Source organism: Condylostylus longicornis, unplaced genomic scaffold (assembly GCF_029603195.1).
Source record: "Condylostylus longicornis isolate FDR11 unplaced genomic scaffold, ASM2960319v2 ptg000022l, whole genome shotgun sequence".
Classification (NCBI taxonomy): domain Eukaryota; kingdom Metazoa; phylum Arthropoda; class Insecta; order Diptera; family Dolichopodidae; genus Condylostylus; species Condylostylus longicornis.
In genome coordinates, this window is record NW_026577991.1 from 3,393,997 (window position 1) to 3,413,376 (window position 19,380).

A 19,380-nucleotide genomic window follows, 5' to 3' on the forward strand; every position below is an offset into this window, starting at 1 on the left:
AGATTAAACTCGCCTATTGCAGTTTTAACGAAGATCTGCAAAAGCAGGGCGTTTCTGTAGTTTGCTGCAAATCATTCCGTTTTTGTTAGTAGATATTCAAAAAATCTTCTATCAAATCGACCAAATAAAATTTTTTTTTACTTGTAATATTCACAACCTCAATTAATAAAGAACTCATTATTGAGAGCGTAGAGATTCATTATTGAGACATTATTAATACTGCACTAGCGTTTTGCTAGCAATACAGCTTTTGTAGTTCTATTGGGGTGGAATTTTTACTAATATGAAATACCACTGTCAAAACTGTAAATGCGAATTCAACCGGTTAGTGTGCTTGCTTTTTGTGAAAAGTTTTAAAAGTGTCTTTATCGTAATGTCAATGAAGAATAATTAAGGAAACGCGTTATGCAAGTGCTGCCAACATTCAGATTTAAAAATATGGAAACAAAAAATTTACCTCATTATTATCTTTAGTATTACACTCACACTCTATTAAACTTCAAATGCTCCAAGTAGCTACGATACCTTGAAATCAAACTAATGTTTTTTTTTAGCATTTCAACGATTTGTCGCTTTTAAAGTGAGCGATTTTTTTTTTTTATAGTATATTTGACATTTTTTTGATAACCACTGTTTTGTAGTACTGTAACGTGCAACCTACATAATAATAAAATTGATGTTTCAAAAAATCCTGAAACTGAATTTTATTCAAACTTTTTAGAGAAAGTAAAAAAAAGCTGCTCTAAACATAAAGAAAATATGTCAATTTTATGCAAAATAGAACAGTTTGTCGCGAAACCAGTTGTGGTAATGAATCTTACCACAAACAATATTGTGAATAAAAAAGTTTTTATACCGCTATGCCCTCAAGTTTAATGTGCAACTTTGAGCAATGAAAATTTCAATGATGCAAAAATGTGAGCGATGAATCCAAAAAGTTTTTAATGTCATTTTTAGCTTTATTATTTTCGATCATTTTAGTTTGTTTCTGCTTTATTGAATAAAGCATTAAATTGCATTACTTACTAGCAGCTGACAATATCTGACACATTATATTCTGAAAGCTGTCATATCATATGTTATTTGTTTGGAAAACAATTTTTTATTTAAATATTTTAAAATAAATACGAGAATCTAAATTAAATTTTAAAAAATGACTGAATTTGTATTCAATTATTGTTTAAATCAAGTAATGGAAGGATGTGCAGAAACTTGTACTCAAAGAATAAAAAAAAGAAGAAAGCGTATTTATAGAAATCTAGCTCTTTTAAAATTGCACAACTTTAGAAGTTTAAATGAAAATCCAAATTTCGAACATTTAAAGACAATAAAAACTTACCCAAATGATGTTTTTTATTCAAACATACAAATGCAAAAAAATACTTTTGCGGTAAGAAATAAATTTTTTTTTACAATATAGTTTTCATATAAATTATGAATTGATATCTCTAAATTCTATTTTTTGTCTGTATTTAGAAGCTGCTATCATACGTAGATTCCTTATGGCGAAATTCATTTTATGGTAGACCACCTATAAATGCTGAACTTTCATTATATATAACTATTTATAGGCTTGTAAATAGAGCCACAATGGCAGAAATATCAGAAAAATTTTCAATAGGAAAAGGATCCGTTCATAGAATGGTAACAAGAATGACAAGAATATTAACGAATTTAAAGGAAAAATTTATAATATGGCCACAATCGAATGAAGAATATAAAAAATTAATGAAAGGTTTTCAAAACATTAAATCCAATAATCCATTTCCAAATGTAGTAGGTTGTTTGGGATGTACACACTTAAGAATATATCAACCAAAAATAGGTGCATCTAGTTATTGCAACTCAAATAAAACATTTTCTATGATTTTACAGGTAATTTTCATTTTTGTAAATTTATTTAAAATTGTGATAACGGACTTATTATAGGCTATTTGTGATAGCAATTTTCGATTTATTAATGTTTACTTTGGTTGGCCCGGTGGAAGTCATGACGCTGATGTGTGGAAAAAGAATCCATTATATGAAAAACTTCAAAATCAAAGTATAATTATACCACAAGATGGTTATATATTGGGTGATACGAATTTTCCGCTTGAAACATTTTTAATGGTTCCTTTTAGAGACGATGAGAATCTATCATCCGAAAAAATACAATTTAATGAAACATTAAATTATATAAGGATTACAATCGAAAAATCTTTTGGAGTTTTAAAGAAAAAATTTTCGATTTTAAAGCATTTACCTGTAAACAAGTTATCAGAGGCAAAGTACATAGTTTCTTCATGTATTATGCTTTATAATTTTATTATCGAAATGGAGGGAATATCAGCATCTGATCTAAATAATCTTGATAATGATGAAATTATTAGTCCGCCACTTGAACAATATAGTTTCAATGAGGCAGCTATTAAAAAAAGGAATCTGTTAGCTAATTCGTTTAGAACTTAACAAAAAAAAATTTCGAATCGGTTATAATAAACTTTTCTAGAGCACCAACGTAAATATAAAAACGCATAATGCAAATTTAGAAAAATAAAACATTTGTTTTTTTCTTTTTTGTACTAATTTCCAAATTTTTTTAATAATTAATCTTGTTTCCTATCTAATATTTATTAATCAAAATAAATCAAGTTTTCTACTTAATGTAAAAATTTTTCCATTAAATCTTTGATTCCACGCAATATTTTAATTTTTTCTTTTTCTATAATTAATAAATCTTTATGATGCCTATCAGCTTGTATAACTTCATCTTTTAAAGCATCTATTATATCTTTAAATTTTCTTTTCCTTGGACGGCTTTCTCTCTTGATAGGTGAAGGAGTTTCAGTATCGCCATAATCATTTTCATAAATATTATAATTTTCGGTTTTCACAGTAGAAACAATATTCAAATTTGATTCGTTATCATTACTGATTTCATCCATACTTAAAAATAAATTTTCTGAAAACGGATCTGCAGAAACAGTTCGTCCAAATACTTCATCAAATTCATCAAAGAATTCCCAAGTTGTGGAACCTTTTCCAGTTTCCCGGTATCTTTTCTTTATTCTTTTGTATGTTGTATAACAATTTGTATATTTTACAATCATATCATTTTTTGAAAATGAAAAACTAGGATCCTTTTCTAAAATCTTTTCCAGTACTTGATTCCACAGTAATGTTTTTTTTGTTTTACCTGATTGAAATTCATTTTCAAATGCTAGTCTTTCTGTAACTAGCAATTGCGTTTGTTTTCTTGTCATAATTTTTTCTCTAATACAAAAAAAAAAATAATAAATATTTTGTACAGTTTAGTATTAATAATTTGCTGATAAATCCTTACTCTGAATTTTCCATTTTCTGCTTTTCCTTGCTGTTTTTCTTAGTTCGATATTGTGGCAAATAGTTTATTAAAACAATGTAAATGAAGGGAATGCAAGCAATATGAAATGTTGCAAATTTGCAATGCCTGCTGTCAAAATCTATTGCGTCAAAACTTCATAAATATCAAGACATGCATTATTGCCAATTTTGGTAAGTTTTGCAAAGATTTCCGTCAAAAACGTTAAGAATATCAATTGACAAAGTTTTACAAGAATGCTGTATTGTTCACATTGCAAAAATTTTCAAGCGTCTTTTGGAAAATCTAGATTAAAATTAATTTTATTATAAACACCTTGAATAGTCTCATAAAATATGGCATTATGTGTAAGGACTTCATATCAGTAGGTATTGAACTTATATTTTACTTGCTTACTTAAATACATGTGTACACAAATTTGGACTCCGAATGGACTATGAACAAAATGACTTTTGAATGAGTTGAAAGCATTTAACAATGTTCCATAACGGCTATTAAGCAATACATAGCAACATTAAATAGTGCACCGTGTATACGCCATGCGACACTGCTTTTTTACAAGTTCTTTTTTGTAGAAACAAAACTTGGCAATGTTGGCAGTATTGCTTTTTATTGTATTAAAATCATGAAAGAACATATTTTTTGACAGCATGCATTGCAAATTTGCAGTACGTAAGTACTTTACATATTTTATTTTGTAATAAATTCTCGTTTAGTCGTGTAAAAAAAAGGAGAAAAATGGAACTCGTGGATGAAGAAAATGCAGAGTAAGTGCATTTCTATAATTTTCTTGCAATAATAATAAGTTTTTATAATTTAGAGAAAAAATTATGACAAGAAATCAATTAAAATTATTGGTTAATGAAAGATTAAACTATGAACAAGAATTTCAAATGGGTACAATAAAAAAAGCAGCATTATGGAGTACAATATTAATAAAAGTTAAAGAAAAAGATCCAACATTTTCATTTTCAAAAAATGAAAGTATTGTAAAATTTTCGAATTGTTTTACAACTTATAAAAGAATAAAAAAAAGATTTGGAGAAACAGGAAAAAGTTCCACGAGTTGGGAATTTTTTGATCAATTTGATGAAGTGTATGGAGATTCATTTTCTATAAATCCAAATGAAAATTTATTTTTGAGTTCGAATGAAGGTGAAGGGTTCGACAATAAATCAAATACGAATACTATATCATTTGTGGGAATTGATTCAAATAATGATAATGATAATGAAATTTATAATGATGATAATTATAATAATAATGATAATTATATTAATAATGATAATAACGATGAACATGCGGATGACGATAATACAGATAGTGAAAGAAACTATGAAAATCAACCTAATCCAAAGAAAAGAAAATTTAGTAATATAGCAGAAGTTATCAGGTATGAAACTGAACAAACTGAAAGACATCATAGAGAACTATTAGCTGTTGAAAGGGAAAAAATAATAATTTTAAGACAAGTAAAAGATTTAATGGAAGCATTTTTAAATTAGATGGTAACTAGATAATGTATATGAGCCCTATTATTATATATATTGCCTGGATAAGTTTCAATATATGAATGCAAATAGGTAGATAAGTAATAGAAGCAAATTAATAGAGGAAAACTGAATTGATAAAGTTGACTATTCTTCGTATACATACATATACTTGTGTAATATGTAATTTAATAAAACTGCGTGTGGATCTGTGGATACTCGCTTTTGTTCTTGTTTTCACTATTCTGAATAAAACAGGAATATCAAAACTAAATTTACTTATTTACAAACAATAAACAAAAAAAATATTTAAAAGATAAAATTCAACCATTATTTAAGTTATAACTTAATCCTTTTCTGACAAATTTTCTGTATCAATTAAAGGTACATATTTATTTATGTCACATACTTTATGCTACTTTATGTAAATGTTCAATCAAAAACTCTGCAAAATTATGTAAATAGTTTTGGGGACTAGAAAACCAAAAGATTTATTTACATTCTAAACATATTTGCTTAAATAAGCTTAATTAAAGTAGGTCATATCAAAATCAATAATTCATAAGAGCAAAAAATGAAGCAAGATTTCAAAAAAAGGAATAATAAATATAAAAACAATTGTGAATCCTTGACCTTTTAGTTAACATAAATTAAATTTGCATACGAAATTTAAATTTGCAATTTTTTTTTTGTATTTCCTTTTAAATTCGTCCTTTGTTCTTTGTATTTAAGATTATTTGGGATTGTTTTCGATGATAAATCAAGTAATTCGTTATCGAATAGACGTAAAGAGGGATATTAGAAAATTCTAACATAGATCTTAATAAGGTCATTAATTTCTGAACGATCTATATTTTTAATGTATATGTAGCGTGAATTTTCGGATGTAATACAAGCTAGAATTATTCTAGAACTGAATAAACTCTTATCTTAATATAAAGCATTCTTAAAGATTTTGTTTTTTTTTTTTTTTTTGTAAATGCTGCAAAATTAAAAATCTGACAAAGTTAGAGTTCGTATAAATCTGTAATGAACCAGAAAGAGATTATTAAAATTTAAGCTAGAATTCAAATTCTAACACCAATGCACTTTCGATAATCTGAATTCTAAACGAAATAGTGATATTCTAAACGAAATAGTGTAATTAACTCCATCACTTTCACAAAACAATCACTTTTACATAAAATCAAAATCCAATTTCAATTGGGCCACAATTAAATCTTTAAAGAAGAAGTAAAAATTAAAGTTTTCAAAACTACCAAAATAATTATAAATTCAAAATTACATTTTTATTTTATCCTTTTTTTTTTTTTTAAGTTAATATTTTCTTAATTGTTTTTGTTATTTTACTTTTTAAATTTTTTGTTTTTTTTTTTCATTTATTTAATTTATTAATTAATAAGTTTTTTTTTTTTAAATATTCAAATTTATTTCTTAAAAATTAATTACTGTAACCAATTTCTTAACATAAATATCTCTTATAATTTTAAAAAATCCAAAATATATATTAATAATAATTAATTAATTTATTAATTTTTTACTTAAGAATAAAAAATAATTTCAATAATACATTAAAGAAAATAATATTAAAATAAATTGTATATATTGTAAAAGCAAAAACAGAAAAAAAAATATAGAAACCAATTGTTTCAAAATTAATAATTATTATATAAAAAAAAAAAAAACTAATTAATAATTAGATTTTTATTTATAAAAGATTAATTCTTTTAAATTTTTGTGTTTATTTATATAAGATTACTAATTCAAATTAAACAGGATTTTATTTGATTTATTAAAATGATAATTATAATAATAATATTTTATTAAATTAAATTATAAATAAATTATTGAACGAAATTTTGTCTTTCAGCTGTTTCTAGTTTTTTTTTTCATTTTTTTTTATTTTTTACATTTCATCCCTTCATTTTTACATTTTTTGTTTTATTTTTTATAAAATATTTTTTTTTTTTTGTTTTGTGTATAAACCTACTTTCTTTCTTTAATTCAATCATTTTTAAAATATTTCTTTTTTATTTTTATTTTTTTGTATTTTTATTTTTTTTTAAATTTTCACAAATAAATATGAAATCAACAGTAACAATAATTAGTAACTAATATCAAGTTATTTAATATTATTTTTTTTTTATTTTGTTTTAAATAATTATTTAAATTTTCAATTTAAAGAAATTTTTTTATTTTTTAAAAATTTTCTATACTTTTTTTTTCTTCTTCTTTATAATATTAATATTTTATATATTTATACATTCTTACATATATATGTATATATTTTGTTTTTATAGATTTTATTTTTATAGTTTACAATTAAACTTTTAAAGAATTATTTTTGTTTTGATTTTATTTTAAATATAAGTATTTTTCTTTTTTTTTTTTGTTTTTATATAAGGCATGAGAAACCGTCTTTTCATTTATTTCAATAATTTGATATTTTTCAGTGACTACAAAAAAAAAAATAATTTTATAAATTTTAATAAAATTTTTAGATCAATTTAAAATAATAATGAAATTTGAGAAAACTTGTAATTACAAAATATTTATTGAAATCACACGAAAAAAAAAATATGAATTGTTTTATTTTAAAATGTTAATTGAATTAATAATGTAAACTTGTCTATTTTAAGAAATAAATATTTTATTTTTTTTTTTATTTGGTTATTGTGTTTAGAAAATTTAAAATATAATATATTTTAGATAACCAATACACACAAATAAAATATTTAATATTAAATTATATATTAATTATTATTTTAATATTAAAAAAACAACAATAAATATTTCAAAAATATTATTCTTTTTATAGCTCTATCAAATCGATATTAAAATGTCATTTTAATATAATCGATATTATGTATACCATTTGTATATCGAAACATAGAAATCGATTTCTGTCTTTTTAAAAGTATTTTATTAAAAATGAAATCAGTAGTGTGTATGCTTTATGTACACCATATTTTACAATGGCAGCACTTGACATTCAATACGACTATTTTTTTTTTTTTTTAAATACGTAATGCAAATTGTTCAAAAATAATTTTTAAAATCAAAGCAAATACTAATTGGAAAAGAATAAATATTTTAATTGGCCCATTTTAATATTTATCAGAGAGATGATACTTTCATTAACAAATCATAATGATTTTAATGCAATATTCATGATAAATACGAAAATATTGAATTGTATAAACAATTAATTAATATTTTTGTTAATATTTTAATTAATCTTTTTACAAAAAAAAAAAAAAATTAAATACAATATCCTCATGCATTATTTTTTTAATTTTTTTAATTTGATCTTGATTTAATTTGTAAGTCTTTTATTTTTTTTTTAAATCAATGTTTGTTTTTTGTTTTTTGTTTTTGTATATGCAATGATTACATGATAATTTTGTAATTGAGCTTAAATAAAATGAATTTAATTTTAAAATTTTATTGCAATAATTCTTTATGATAATTATTTCGAATTTAAATTGTAATTATCGATAACAAATACCCAAAATATGTAAAATTTAAAAAAAAAATGGAAAATCATAAAAATTTTTAAATATTTAAAATAATGCTCTTTTTTTTATGTAGAAAAAACTTTGATCCCGATATATTAATAATATTTTAATTTATTCGCATTTAATTATTATTAAAAAATTTTTATTTTAAAATTAATAAACCAAATTGTTGAAAATATACTTCTTTTTTAAAAATAAATTTTGTAAATATTTTCAATTTTAAATATGAAATAATTTAAATAAATTAAAAATTTTAGTAAATTGTTAGAAAAATTAAAAAAAGTATATATATTTTATTAGTAAATAATAAAAAGTGTAATTATTAATTATACATTTATATCTATATTGTTTGCAACAAACGTTACAAAAGAAGATAAGGCCTCTAATAGTTTATGTCCAATTTAATTCATATATATTTTTTTTAATTTGAAAAAAATTTTAATAAATTCAAAAATTTTATAATAGCAAAATTTAGGAAAACAAAAAATTTATTTTTTATTTAATTTTTAAAATTTATTTTGTTAATTTCAAATTGAAATTCAAAATCGAAAATTTAAAAGAAAAATTAATTAAAATAAATATATTTGGAAAATTGAAAAAATTAATTTAATAATTATTAAATAATTTCAAATCAATATTAGTACATCAACGTAATAAGAAAAAATGAAAAATAATTTTAATATTATAAATTTAAGGACACTATTATTAAAAGTAAATTATTTAAAATTGAAAAATATTAACAAAATTAATTTTTTAAGTATAATTTGAATACAGTTTCATTGCGGTTGTTTTTTTTGTTTTTTTTTTTTAATATATTTTATTTATAGATATAATATTGTATAATATATAATATAATATATTTACATAATTATTGTTTATACACTATTAATGTCTTACTAAATGACTATAAAAATATTTTTGGTTTTTCTATATTTTAAAACAAAAAAAAAAAAAAAGAGGAAAACAATAAAAAAAATTTCGTTCTTCTTATTTACAATATTATATATATATATATATGTACGTACATATGTATGTAAATTACATGTATCATATATATTTTAACATTTGCTTTTTTTGTTTTTAATTAAAATTTTAATTAATTTTTTATTTTGTAATTTTATCATTTACATATTTTTTTTACATTTATACATATTTATATATTTATAATAAGTTTATTATATAATTGGTTGGTATACAGAGTGTGATAAAATTTTTGAATTAATGATATTATTTACTAAGTAAATTTTTTTTTTTTTGTTTTCTTTTAAATTAAATTCTAATAAGTTATTGATTTACAATATTCTTTTCTTATGTTTTTTTTTATATTAAATTTGGGAACATTATATATTGAAGATGATGTAAAAGTTGTTTGTTTTTTATTGAAAACTTTAAAAATAAATTACATTTATTTCTGACCAAAATAAATTCTATTGGAAGAAATTTTATGGTTGTAAAATTTTCTTAATAAAAAATTGGAATTTTCATAAATAATTTGATCAATCATTTTTGAAAAATTGTTTAAAATAATAAGATTTTAAAATGTTTTTAAAACAGCATTAAAAATATATTCATTAATATAATAATTTTAAAAAATATTTTTCATGTTTAATTAAGAAATTTAATAATTTTTGTTTTATGGAAGCATTTTAAATTGGAAAAATTTTGAATCATTAATTTAATTATACAAATAAAATACAGAAAATTTAAAAAAATCTTAACAAATTTTTTGAAATTAAAAAGGGCCATCATCAAAGATGTATGGCCCTATAATTGTATGGTTATGGAGTATTATTCAAAAAGTATTCAATTTTTTATTAAAGAATTTTATATCACATCAGATTTTTTCAATAAATTATATAATCAAATATTATAATACAGGCTTGAGAATAAAATTAAAAAAAAAAATTTAAATTTAAATAAAGATATTGAAAACTTTTGCATCATCTATAATAAATAACCATAAAAAAAATATTATTTTGAATGCAACTCTTTTCATAATTTGTTCTTTATCTTCTCTTAAATAAAAAAAAAAAAAAACAAAATTGATTTAAATGAAAAATAAAATAATATTTATCTTAATTAATTTTCTAACAATTATTTTTTTTTTTGCAAAATGATTTTTCATGTTGAAAAACAAAAAATTAATTTTATATAAATATAGTCTACAAAATTTATTATACTAATCGTATATTTTAATGTGTTTTTAATTATTAAATGTTAATATACTTAAATCTAATTTACAAAAAAAAAAAAATAATAAAAATTAAAAATAGGGCAAAACAAAATTAAAATTTTATTAAATTTTCTACATTTTAAGAATATTATTTTTTTTTTTTTAAGTTAATTCTTTGTATATACATTATTTTGTATAAGTGGTGTAATTCTTATTTGTAAAAATAAAATATTAATTAAAAAATGTTATTTTTTTTTTTTTTTTGATAATTTCATCAGTTTATCATTTTCATTATTAAATTTTATTAAATTGTTGTTAAAATTAAATTGTTTAAAAAATTGTTTTTTTTTTATACGGTGCACGCTAATGAGATAAATTTTGTTATTAAATATTGAGACTAAATTTAATTATAACTTTTTACTTCAAAACTATTTCCATGACGTCTCAACCTATTCCATTCTTATCATTTCCTCATAATAAATAAGTATGTTGAATGTTTAAAAAAAAACAAATTATTATTGAAAAATAATTATAACAAAATTATGATTTTTTTTTTTTATTTTAAGAATCAATTGTTTCGATTGATAATTAAATGCTCTATATTAGCCAAAAAAAAAAAATTGTTCTCTTTAAATCAAAATGCCTGAAGCAATGAATCAGTTTACAATATTTCTGGATTTTGGAAATTTCATTGAATTAGTTTCGGTTTTTAAATAATTAATTAGATTCATAACTTCATGGAAAATAATTAAAAAATTTACAATAATTAATATTTTAAATGAATATTTTTCAATTAGTGAATCGGAATAATTTTTGATTAATTTACAATTAAATTTTGAACAAATGGACAATAATTATTTCTGTTATAAATTGCAATTTTAGTTTTATTTTTGTTCTAATTTTAATTTTAGTTCTATTTATTTGAATAAAAAAATCTTATGCTTCAAATTTCTTAAACAATTATTATTTAAATAATTATTAATAAAAAGTTTTATTAATAATTATTAATTATTAATAATGAAAGATTTGAAGAACGTATTTTACATAAAAGTTTCATATAAAAATTAATTATTGTGCTTTTATATTTTTAAATTAATCAATTAAAAAATCTTCAAATTAATAATATACAGAAAAAAATAATAAAATAATTTAAAATTACAATGAAATTTTCTATAACAAAAAAGAAATTTATGATTTCATTTATATATAATTCCTTTTTTCGGCTAATAATATTACATTATATTCATTTAATAATTAAAACTAAGAAAAACGAAACTAAAATATATATATAATATATGTGTATGACAACACATAAAGCAAATATTTAGAATATTTTATATACTAATGTCTATATTATGTATTTTGAATACATAAAATTTAATTTCCTTAAATAAAAATAAACAAAACGACGATAAAATAAAGTATTTATAAGTTTTATTTATACAAATTTTAAAGTATTTATATAACTATTCTTAATAAGAAAACAGAATTCTTAATCAAATATATATAAACAAATTTTAAATGTATGCAAACATGGGAAAAATAAAAAAAAAAAACTTTTTTTTTCTTCTTCAATCAACAAATTATTTGTATCATTAAAAATTACATAAAAAAAAAAAGACAAAACACATTAAAAGCACAAATATTTATAAAAATAATAATAATGGTAATAATAAAAATAATAATAAACTATATAATTAAATAAAAATCATTTTTTCATTCGTTTTGGATTATAACCTTTAAATAAATCGCTACGATCTGATATTTCTTCACGACGTCTTCTGGATCGTGTCATAGGTCCCCAATTTTGTACTTGTTCTACATTTTTCTTTTCTTCAATAATAATTTCTTTATTTAATTTATTTTCAATAATCGTTTTTGTTTTACTGCTAACATTATTTTGATTATCTCTTATATTTGAACTTAATTTTTCTGTATTATCAATATGGTTATAATTATTACTACTTATTATATTATTGATATTTTTATTAATATTATTAATTATTATATTATCTTTAGTTTTATCCATATCAATTGTTGTTGTTTTTGAACTATCACTAATTGTATTAATTTTCATATGTTTCGGTTTTCGTCCTCTCCTTTTTGGTACCGCTATTGTTCTGTTTGATAATTCATTTGATGCAATTTCTGTTGATGTTATTTCTAATGGTTTTACAACAGGTAATTCAGGTATTTGAATAGAATGATTATTTTTTGTAAAATGCATTAATTCATTATTATTAAATCCAATAAAATCTTCTTCACTATCTAATGATTCTTGTCTTTCTTTTTTGACACTTATAAAATTTTCTATTACATTTTTAAAAATATCTTGTATTGATGATCTATCAAACTTCTTCATATTATCTTTTTTATCAAATCCATAAAATTCTTCACCACCATTTTCATCTATGTTATTAATATTGATTTCATTTAATTTTTTTATTTCTTTTTGTTTTTCCAATGTTAATTTTTCAATTTCCTCCATATCAGGAACATATAATATATTATCATTATTATTATCAGTAATTGGAGTTTTATCAAAACTTAAAGTAGCACGATCAACTGATGCATTTGAACTTTTACTACGTCCTAAACCACTTGTTGTACCGCCTTCACTTTCTATACCACCTTGACTACTATCAGTTGATATTGAAACAATTGAAATATTTGATGAATTAGAGTCTTTTTGAATATTACGATGTAAATGTTGTTGTTGTTGTTTAATATTTTCAATAACTATGGGCTGATGACTATGATGATATTGATATATATTTTGCTCATGTTGTGTTTTCTTTTGTTGCGGAGAATAATCAAGTAAATTAGTGTTATGATGATTTTTATAAGCTCTTATTGGTTTCTGTTGTGGCATTGAATTAAATGTTAATAATTCTTCTTCAATAAATTGAACTTCATCGCTATTATTTCTATCATCGTAAATATAATAATAGTTATCATCTTGTTGATACAATTGTTGTTGCTCCTGTTGTAATTGTTTTGAGCCTGATTTTCTAAGAGTATTTATTACCCATATATGTTTACATATTTGTTCAATTGTAGCACGTTTACGATATGATATTGTTAACATTTTTTCTATTAAATCTTTTAAGTCTTCACTTGCACTTCTCCAACCTTAAAAAATTGATAAAACCCATTAAAATAAGAATTTAAAGATATTATTTTTGTTATATAATTATTTACCTCGAGTTTCTCTGTTTATATTTCCCTCTAAAATATTTTGTCTTATATCATATTTACTTTCATTATTATTATGCCGAAAAGGTGATTGACCACATAACATTGTATACAATATAACACCTAATGCCCAAATATCACATGCTTTTGAAAATATTACTTTTGGTGATTTTAATAATTCTGGTGCTGCATAATCTAATGTAAAATGTGGTATATCTTCCCATTCTGTGTCATTATATAAATAATGTGCATAACCAAAATCAACTAACTTTAATATATCAGAATTTTTAGTTTTAAACAAAATATTTTCGGGTTTTAAATCACAATGAACAATATTATTTGAATGTAAATAATACATAACATCTAGAATCTCGGAAAAATATAATTTTACTTTATCTTTTGGCAATCCATTACCATTTGTTGCTTTAATACGACTATATAATTCTTCATTACCAAGTAATTCCATAACAATATATGTATAATGACTATCGGTAAGGCATTCATGTAATCTAACAATATGTGGATGATTGCACATTCTTAATATACGAACTTCTTCACGATTGAAATGTGAGTTACGTATCATTTTAACTGCAAATTCTTCATTTGTGGATTTTCTACGACATTTAAAGCAAGCTGAAAATGATCCAGTACCAATAATTGCTGGATTTAAGTCATATTCCTTATAGAATGCAGAGTTTTGCTAATAAAGAGAAAAGAAAACATTTAATATCTAACACGATTTACGATTTTTTCTGTGAAAAATGTTAAAATTTTTTACCTTTTCAGCATTTGTTATGGTCCATTTATTAGAAATAATTTCTTTTTGTGGTTCCCGATGTTGCAATTGTGGATTACGTTTCAAATTATGTCTCGGTGACACATATGAATAGCCTACAATATAAGTGAAAGAAACAAATTGTACATATACATAATAAAAAAGAATTTTATAATTAAAAAATACTGTTCAATCAAAAAGTAAACTACATAAAATAGTAGCTTTATGCTTACCTCTAAATAATCTATTTGAATTTGGTGGAGATATAGCTGTAGATTCTCTTAATGGAAGACTTGTAAACTCTTCACTAAAGTTACTTGTATCTAATTCATTTGTAATAACTGGCTTAAATGGTGCTTTTATTTGTTTTTTGGCTAATTTTTCCCAATCTAATTTCCTAAAGAATGGATGAGATTTAATTTCAGATGCATCAGCTTTACTTTTTCCTATTAAAAGAAAAAATAGTTATAAATTTTTTTTTTTTAAATTAACTATAATTTGTTTGCAAAAAGTTTACCTAATCTCTTTTTTGGATCTTTAACTAATAATTTTAATATGAAATCTTTTGTATCAGCTCCTAAATCGTTCGGTATAGGTGGATCAATCCGTAATATCCTCCTTGAAATATCTTGTTGAGAATTTCGTTCTTCAACAACTGTAAATGGTGATGCACCAGTTAAAAGTTCATAAGTCAAAACACCTACTGACCACCAATCAACAGCGGTATCATGTCCAGAATTATTACGTACAATTTCTTAAAATTAGAAAACAAAATAATTTTTTTTTTTTTTTAAATAAAATTAATAAATATACCTGGTGCCATATATTCTAATGTACCACAAAAACTGTATGCCCTTTCATTTGATCCTGGTGATAATTCTTTTGATAAACCAAAATCTGTTATTACAATATGCCCATCAGCATCCAATAATATATTCTCTAATTTAATATCCCTGTATATTACACCTAATTTATGCAATTGTTCTAAGGCCAAAACTATTTCTGCTATATATATACGGACTTCATCTTCAGTAAAATGTTCATTTTTATATAAATGTGTAAAAAGTTCTCCGCCACTAACGTAATCTAAAAAAAAAAAAAAATAATTTTATCAATTGAATATTTGTTCTTAAAAATAATATTGAATCATTTTCATAAATATAACAAAATTATTTAAAAATCTAAAATAATTTTACCTAAAACTAAGTAGAGTCTTTCTTCTGTTTGAAATGCGTAGTGCATTTCTACTAAAAATGGACTTGAGCGTATTAATTCAAGGACCTGTAATACAAAAAAATATGTTTTAAAATATTTCTGAAATCTAATATTAAGAATCAAAATTTAATAATAAAATAAATAATAATTAATAATTTATTTTTTATAAATTAATGTTGTTAGCGGCGACTTTACAAAGAAATAAGTGAAATAAATATCGAAATAAGTATCGAAAATTCCAGTCAGTGACATTACTTCGATTCTACTTTTTTAAGTCGATTATTAAAAGGTTAGGACAAATCGAGTTTGTTTTTGTAGCCAAAAATAAATTTAGTATAATTATTAAGAGGGTAAGGAAATGACATGGGAATATTCAACTGATTGACAATTGTGTGACAAACACTAGATAGCTTGCATATATGAAAATATTTAATACTAATTTAATTTCTATTTGAATTTTATTTAAGAGACTGTTGTTCTGTACCGTAATTTATATTCTAGAATATCTCTAGTTTGAAGAATGTACTTGATAATATCAGTACGAAACAGAGAAATGACATTGCGTATTAAGTATTACAAAAAGTTACTGTGATTGTTAAATTTATTTGAATTTGAACCATCATAGGACATTTTTATTAAATTTTTTTTTAAAGTATTGCGCATTAATAGTTAAAAAATCTTGATTTTCTTTTACTACTTCGTTTTTCTTTTGTAGGTTTTCAATTTTAAATGTCTACCAATATAATTTTTGTTTTTAATTAAAAATTTATTTAAAAGTCTTATTTTTATTGCTCTTTCAATCAAAAATGAACAAGAAAAAAACATTACCATTTAAAAACGAGGTCACTAACTTTTCGCGTATATGCTTATAAATACGTACATATGTATATATTATGTTTACATTTGTATGAATGCATGTACATACTTGTATGCATAATCAAAAAATATAATAAAAAAAAAATAAATGTCCGAAAATAATAACAGATCAGCAGATCAACAAAATGAATCGCAATCATATTTTTATACCATTTCGATGGCAACACCATCAAAATTATCAACAACAGCAAAAAAAAAAAAACTTTACTGTTACCAATGCAATTCACACACCTCAGACTTACTTTCAAAATGAAATGAAGAAGAAAATAAAGACAATTAAGAAATTTTAAAATCAAATCGAACATATTCATTCCTTTTGACAAAATAATAAAAATTTTTAAAATTTACTACCAATTTTAAATTTAACATTCTACTCTGATTCTTATTTTAGATTTTACATTGGTTTAAAATTCCAAAAATCAAGGAAAGGAAATTTCATATTAACTTTTAAACTTAAAGAGCAGATTAGCATTTGAGCAACAAACAGTTTTTAATTTGACATATTCTTCATTTCAATTTCTAAATCATAAATTTTAATTGATTTTTAAAAAAATTATTAAAAATTTATGTATAATAGTTTGCTGTTACCAGATTTAGTAAACTTGGCAAAAATATCAATTTCTTTTAATGAAACGTGAGTCTGTAACAATTTGCTTTCTGAAGTACACAGTTTCACCTCATATACATATATATATACGCGCATACATACGAGTATATAAAAAAAAACTATTCAATTTGCAAATATTTACCATTAAAATATTTAAAATTTGAATTTAGTTTAATCGAAATTTCTGAAATTCTAAAAAAATATTCAACAAAAACAAACAAAAAAAGTTCACGCATCCTCACAATTTTGGAAAAATTAAACCCTCTTTCATGCAATACAAATAAAATACTGTATATATATAACGTACTCGTACATATGTGTGTATGAAATTTCTATACTTAGTTAATTAAAATATAAAAATAAAGTGTTATTATAATTTAATTTCATACAATCAAAAATTATTTTACACTATTATACTTTGATTTATATATAAATATATAATGTTCAAATATGTCAAATACTTTTGCATTGTACTGTACTACCAGAAAGAAACATATGTGTGTTTGTTATGTTTGAATGTATACTTTCATATATGTATGTATGCATGTCGATACGAATTAATTTATGAATTACATTATACTTATATTGAGCTGGTTGGTTAACTTTCTTTAATTTTGCTTACGCAACCGCAATCGCAAAAAAGAAGCTTTTTGTTTTTTGTGTTTTTCAATAGCATGTCGCATTTTCACAAAATATTTCAAAAGTTTTGCTATAAAAAAAAAAAATGTTCAATAAAAAATTTTATTGAATTCTTCTTTCATTTTTTATTTTTCTTATTACAGATTTGTATAATGAAAATCTCTAAAGTATTATTTTGTGTTATTGACGCTTGATATAAGATCTTATACACATACGTACATATATACATATATTAATATACGCGTTGACATGTCAAAATATTAGAAATGTATTGAGTTTCTGCCGCATTTAAGTATAAGTGATTTGGTATTTAAATAAATATTTTTTTTCAATTTATGTGTTAACATAGATAGATTTAAATTTAGAAGGAACTTGTCAAAAAACTTTTAAAATTTAAATATTCACAATATTAACCCTCGTATTTAAATCTTTACATATAGGAATATGAAAATTTTAATTCATATTTTTTGCATCACTTTTTTTCCCTATTTTTACATCCATTCAAATTGCATACAACAAAAAACATGCTCGAGATCACGTCGAGCAAAATGATTTTATTCAATTTTAACAGATAGGAAAAAAATTATTTTTTTTTGATTATTCTTTTTGTTCCCTATATAACACAAACGAAAGTGAGAAGTAGGGAAAATTATTTGGTTTACTTATTTTTATAACATAGAAATAAAAATTGAGAAGCGTCTGTAGTTTCACTTACATTCTATTCACTTAAGTATTTAAAATGTTAATCAAATATTTCAGGTTATCAATAATGTTCCCCTAAAAATATGCAAAAAATTTTTGTAATTGAAAATTCTATTGAAAAGAAGAAGGGTGCTTAAGGTAGCCTTCCCATCCGAGAATATATGTAACTAATTTTATCCTTATTAATAAGCTATTTTAAATGTAAATAAATAAATAAGTAAATAGAAGAAGAACGGACCATTAGAATCAATATCTGTTCTACATGAAAGGTATAAGAATTTATGGCATTAAAATTTTTCACATTTGCATTATCATTTCAGTTAAAATTTTCATTTAATTAACAATATTGGTTTGTTTTACTTTAAATCTAATTAAAAGAGTTTATGATCAATTTTTAACTTCATTTTTTATTCATTAATTAAACATTAATCATTAGATGAGACACGGTTTCCCAGGTAGCAATATATTGAACAAAATTAAAGAACTTGTCTGATTAACAGCAAAACTGTAATATTATTTTCATACAGTGTTATTGTTGTTACTTAATGAAATCCGGATTCGCGTTATGGAATCTGATTATGTTATACATATATAAAAGGCATATAAATAATTTTTTTATTTTCTCTACCAAAAAAATTTATTTTTTTTTCGTTTATTTGTAAATTAATGACATTCTCATTGCTTTCTTTCTTTGTTTTTCCTATATACGTTACTTATGTGTTTGTAAATATACATATACACATTTTTTGCATGTGTGCATACATATGCCTTGAAAAAAATTATTTTTCTTATTCTTCTTGTTCTCTCCTCTTTAAAAACATAAAAAAAAACAAAAGTTAAAAGCTCA

At 21.7% G+C, this 19,380-nt stretch overlaps 4 protein-coding genes across 4 annotated transcripts in view; 2 read left to right on the forward strand and 2 right to left on the reverse strand.

The window, feature by feature from the left end:
- Positions 1-1,103: 1,103 nt before the first annotated feature.
- On the forward strand, positions 1,104-2,562 carry LOC129606862 (putative nuclease HARBI1). Its single transcript, XM_055517468.1, has 3 exons — positions 1,104-1,390; positions 1,477-1,875; positions 1,930-2,562. The coding sequence occupies exons 1-3, from the start codon at positions 1,154-1,156 to the stop codon at positions 2,449-2,451; spliced, it is 1,158 nt and encodes a 385-aa protein (XP_055373443.1). The 5' UTR covers positions 1,104-1,153; the 3' UTR covers positions 2,452-2,562.
- A 16-nt stretch (positions 2,563-2,578) lies between these two features.
- LOC129606863 (uncharacterized) lies at positions 2,579-3,546 on the reverse strand. Its single transcript, XM_055517469.1, has 2 exons — positions 3,326-3,546; positions 2,579-3,255 (listed from the first exon to the last, which is right to left on the reverse strand). Exons 1-2 carry the CDS (start codon positions 3,337-3,339, stop codon positions 2,643-2,645), a joined length of 627 nt encoding a protein of 208 aa, XP_055373444.1. The 5' UTR covers positions 3,340-3,546; the 3' UTR covers positions 2,579-2,642.
- Positions 3,547-4,000: 454 nt separating this feature from the next.
- On the forward strand, positions 4,001-4,988 carry LOC129606917 (transcription factor mef2A-like). Its single transcript, XM_055517549.1, has 2 exons — positions 4,001-4,110; positions 4,164-4,988. The coding sequence occupies exons 1-2, from the start codon at positions 4,082-4,084 to the stop codon at positions 4,846-4,848; spliced, it is 714 nt and encodes a 237-aa protein (XP_055373524.1). The 5' UTR covers positions 4,001-4,081; the 3' UTR covers positions 4,849-4,988.
- A 6,784-nt stretch (positions 4,989-11,772) lies between these two features.
- Positions 11,773-19,380, reverse strand: part of LOC129606791 (ribosomal protein S6 kinase alpha-5) — a 50,045-nt gene continuing 42,437 nt past the window's right edge. Inside the window, exons 4-10 of the mRNA XM_055517350.1 lie at positions 15,691-15,775; positions 15,308-15,580; positions 15,012-15,248; positions 14,728-14,940; positions 14,498-14,610; positions 13,726-14,419; positions 11,773-13,656 (exon numbers count right to left, since the gene is read on the reverse strand). Coding sequence (XP_055373325.1) covers positions 12,233-13,656; positions 13,726-14,419; positions 14,498-14,610; positions 14,728-14,940; positions 15,012-15,248; positions 15,308-15,580; positions 15,691-15,775 — 3,039 coding nt within the window. The 3' untranslated portion in view covers positions 11,773-12,232. The remainder of the gene's footprint in view (positions 13,657-13,725; positions 14,420-14,497; positions 14,611-14,727; positions 14,941-15,011; positions 15,249-15,307; positions 15,581-15,690; positions 15,776-19,380) is intronic.

Excerpts from the sequence above, each read along its gene's own strand:
- LOC129606862 (XM_055517468.1), top strand. The coding sequence starts at position 1,154 with ATGACTGAATTTGTATTCAATTATTGTTTAAATCAAGTAATGGAAGGA. Across the intron at positions 1,391-1,476 it reads TGCAAAAAAATACTTTTGCG|AAGCTGCTATCATACGTAGA; the intron begins GTAAGAAATAAA and ends GTCTGTATTTAG. Across the intron at positions 1,876-1,929 it reads CATTTTCTATGATTTTACAG|GCTATTTGTGATAGCAATTT; the intron begins GTAATTTTCATT and ends GACTTATTATAG.
- LOC129606917 (XM_055517549.1), top strand. The coding sequence starts at position 4,082 with ATGGAACTCGTGGATGAAGAAAATGCAGA. Across the intron at positions 4,111-4,163 it reads GTGGATGAAGAAAATGCAGA|AGAAAAAATTATGACAAGAA; the intron begins GTAAGTGCATTT and ends TTTATAATTTAG.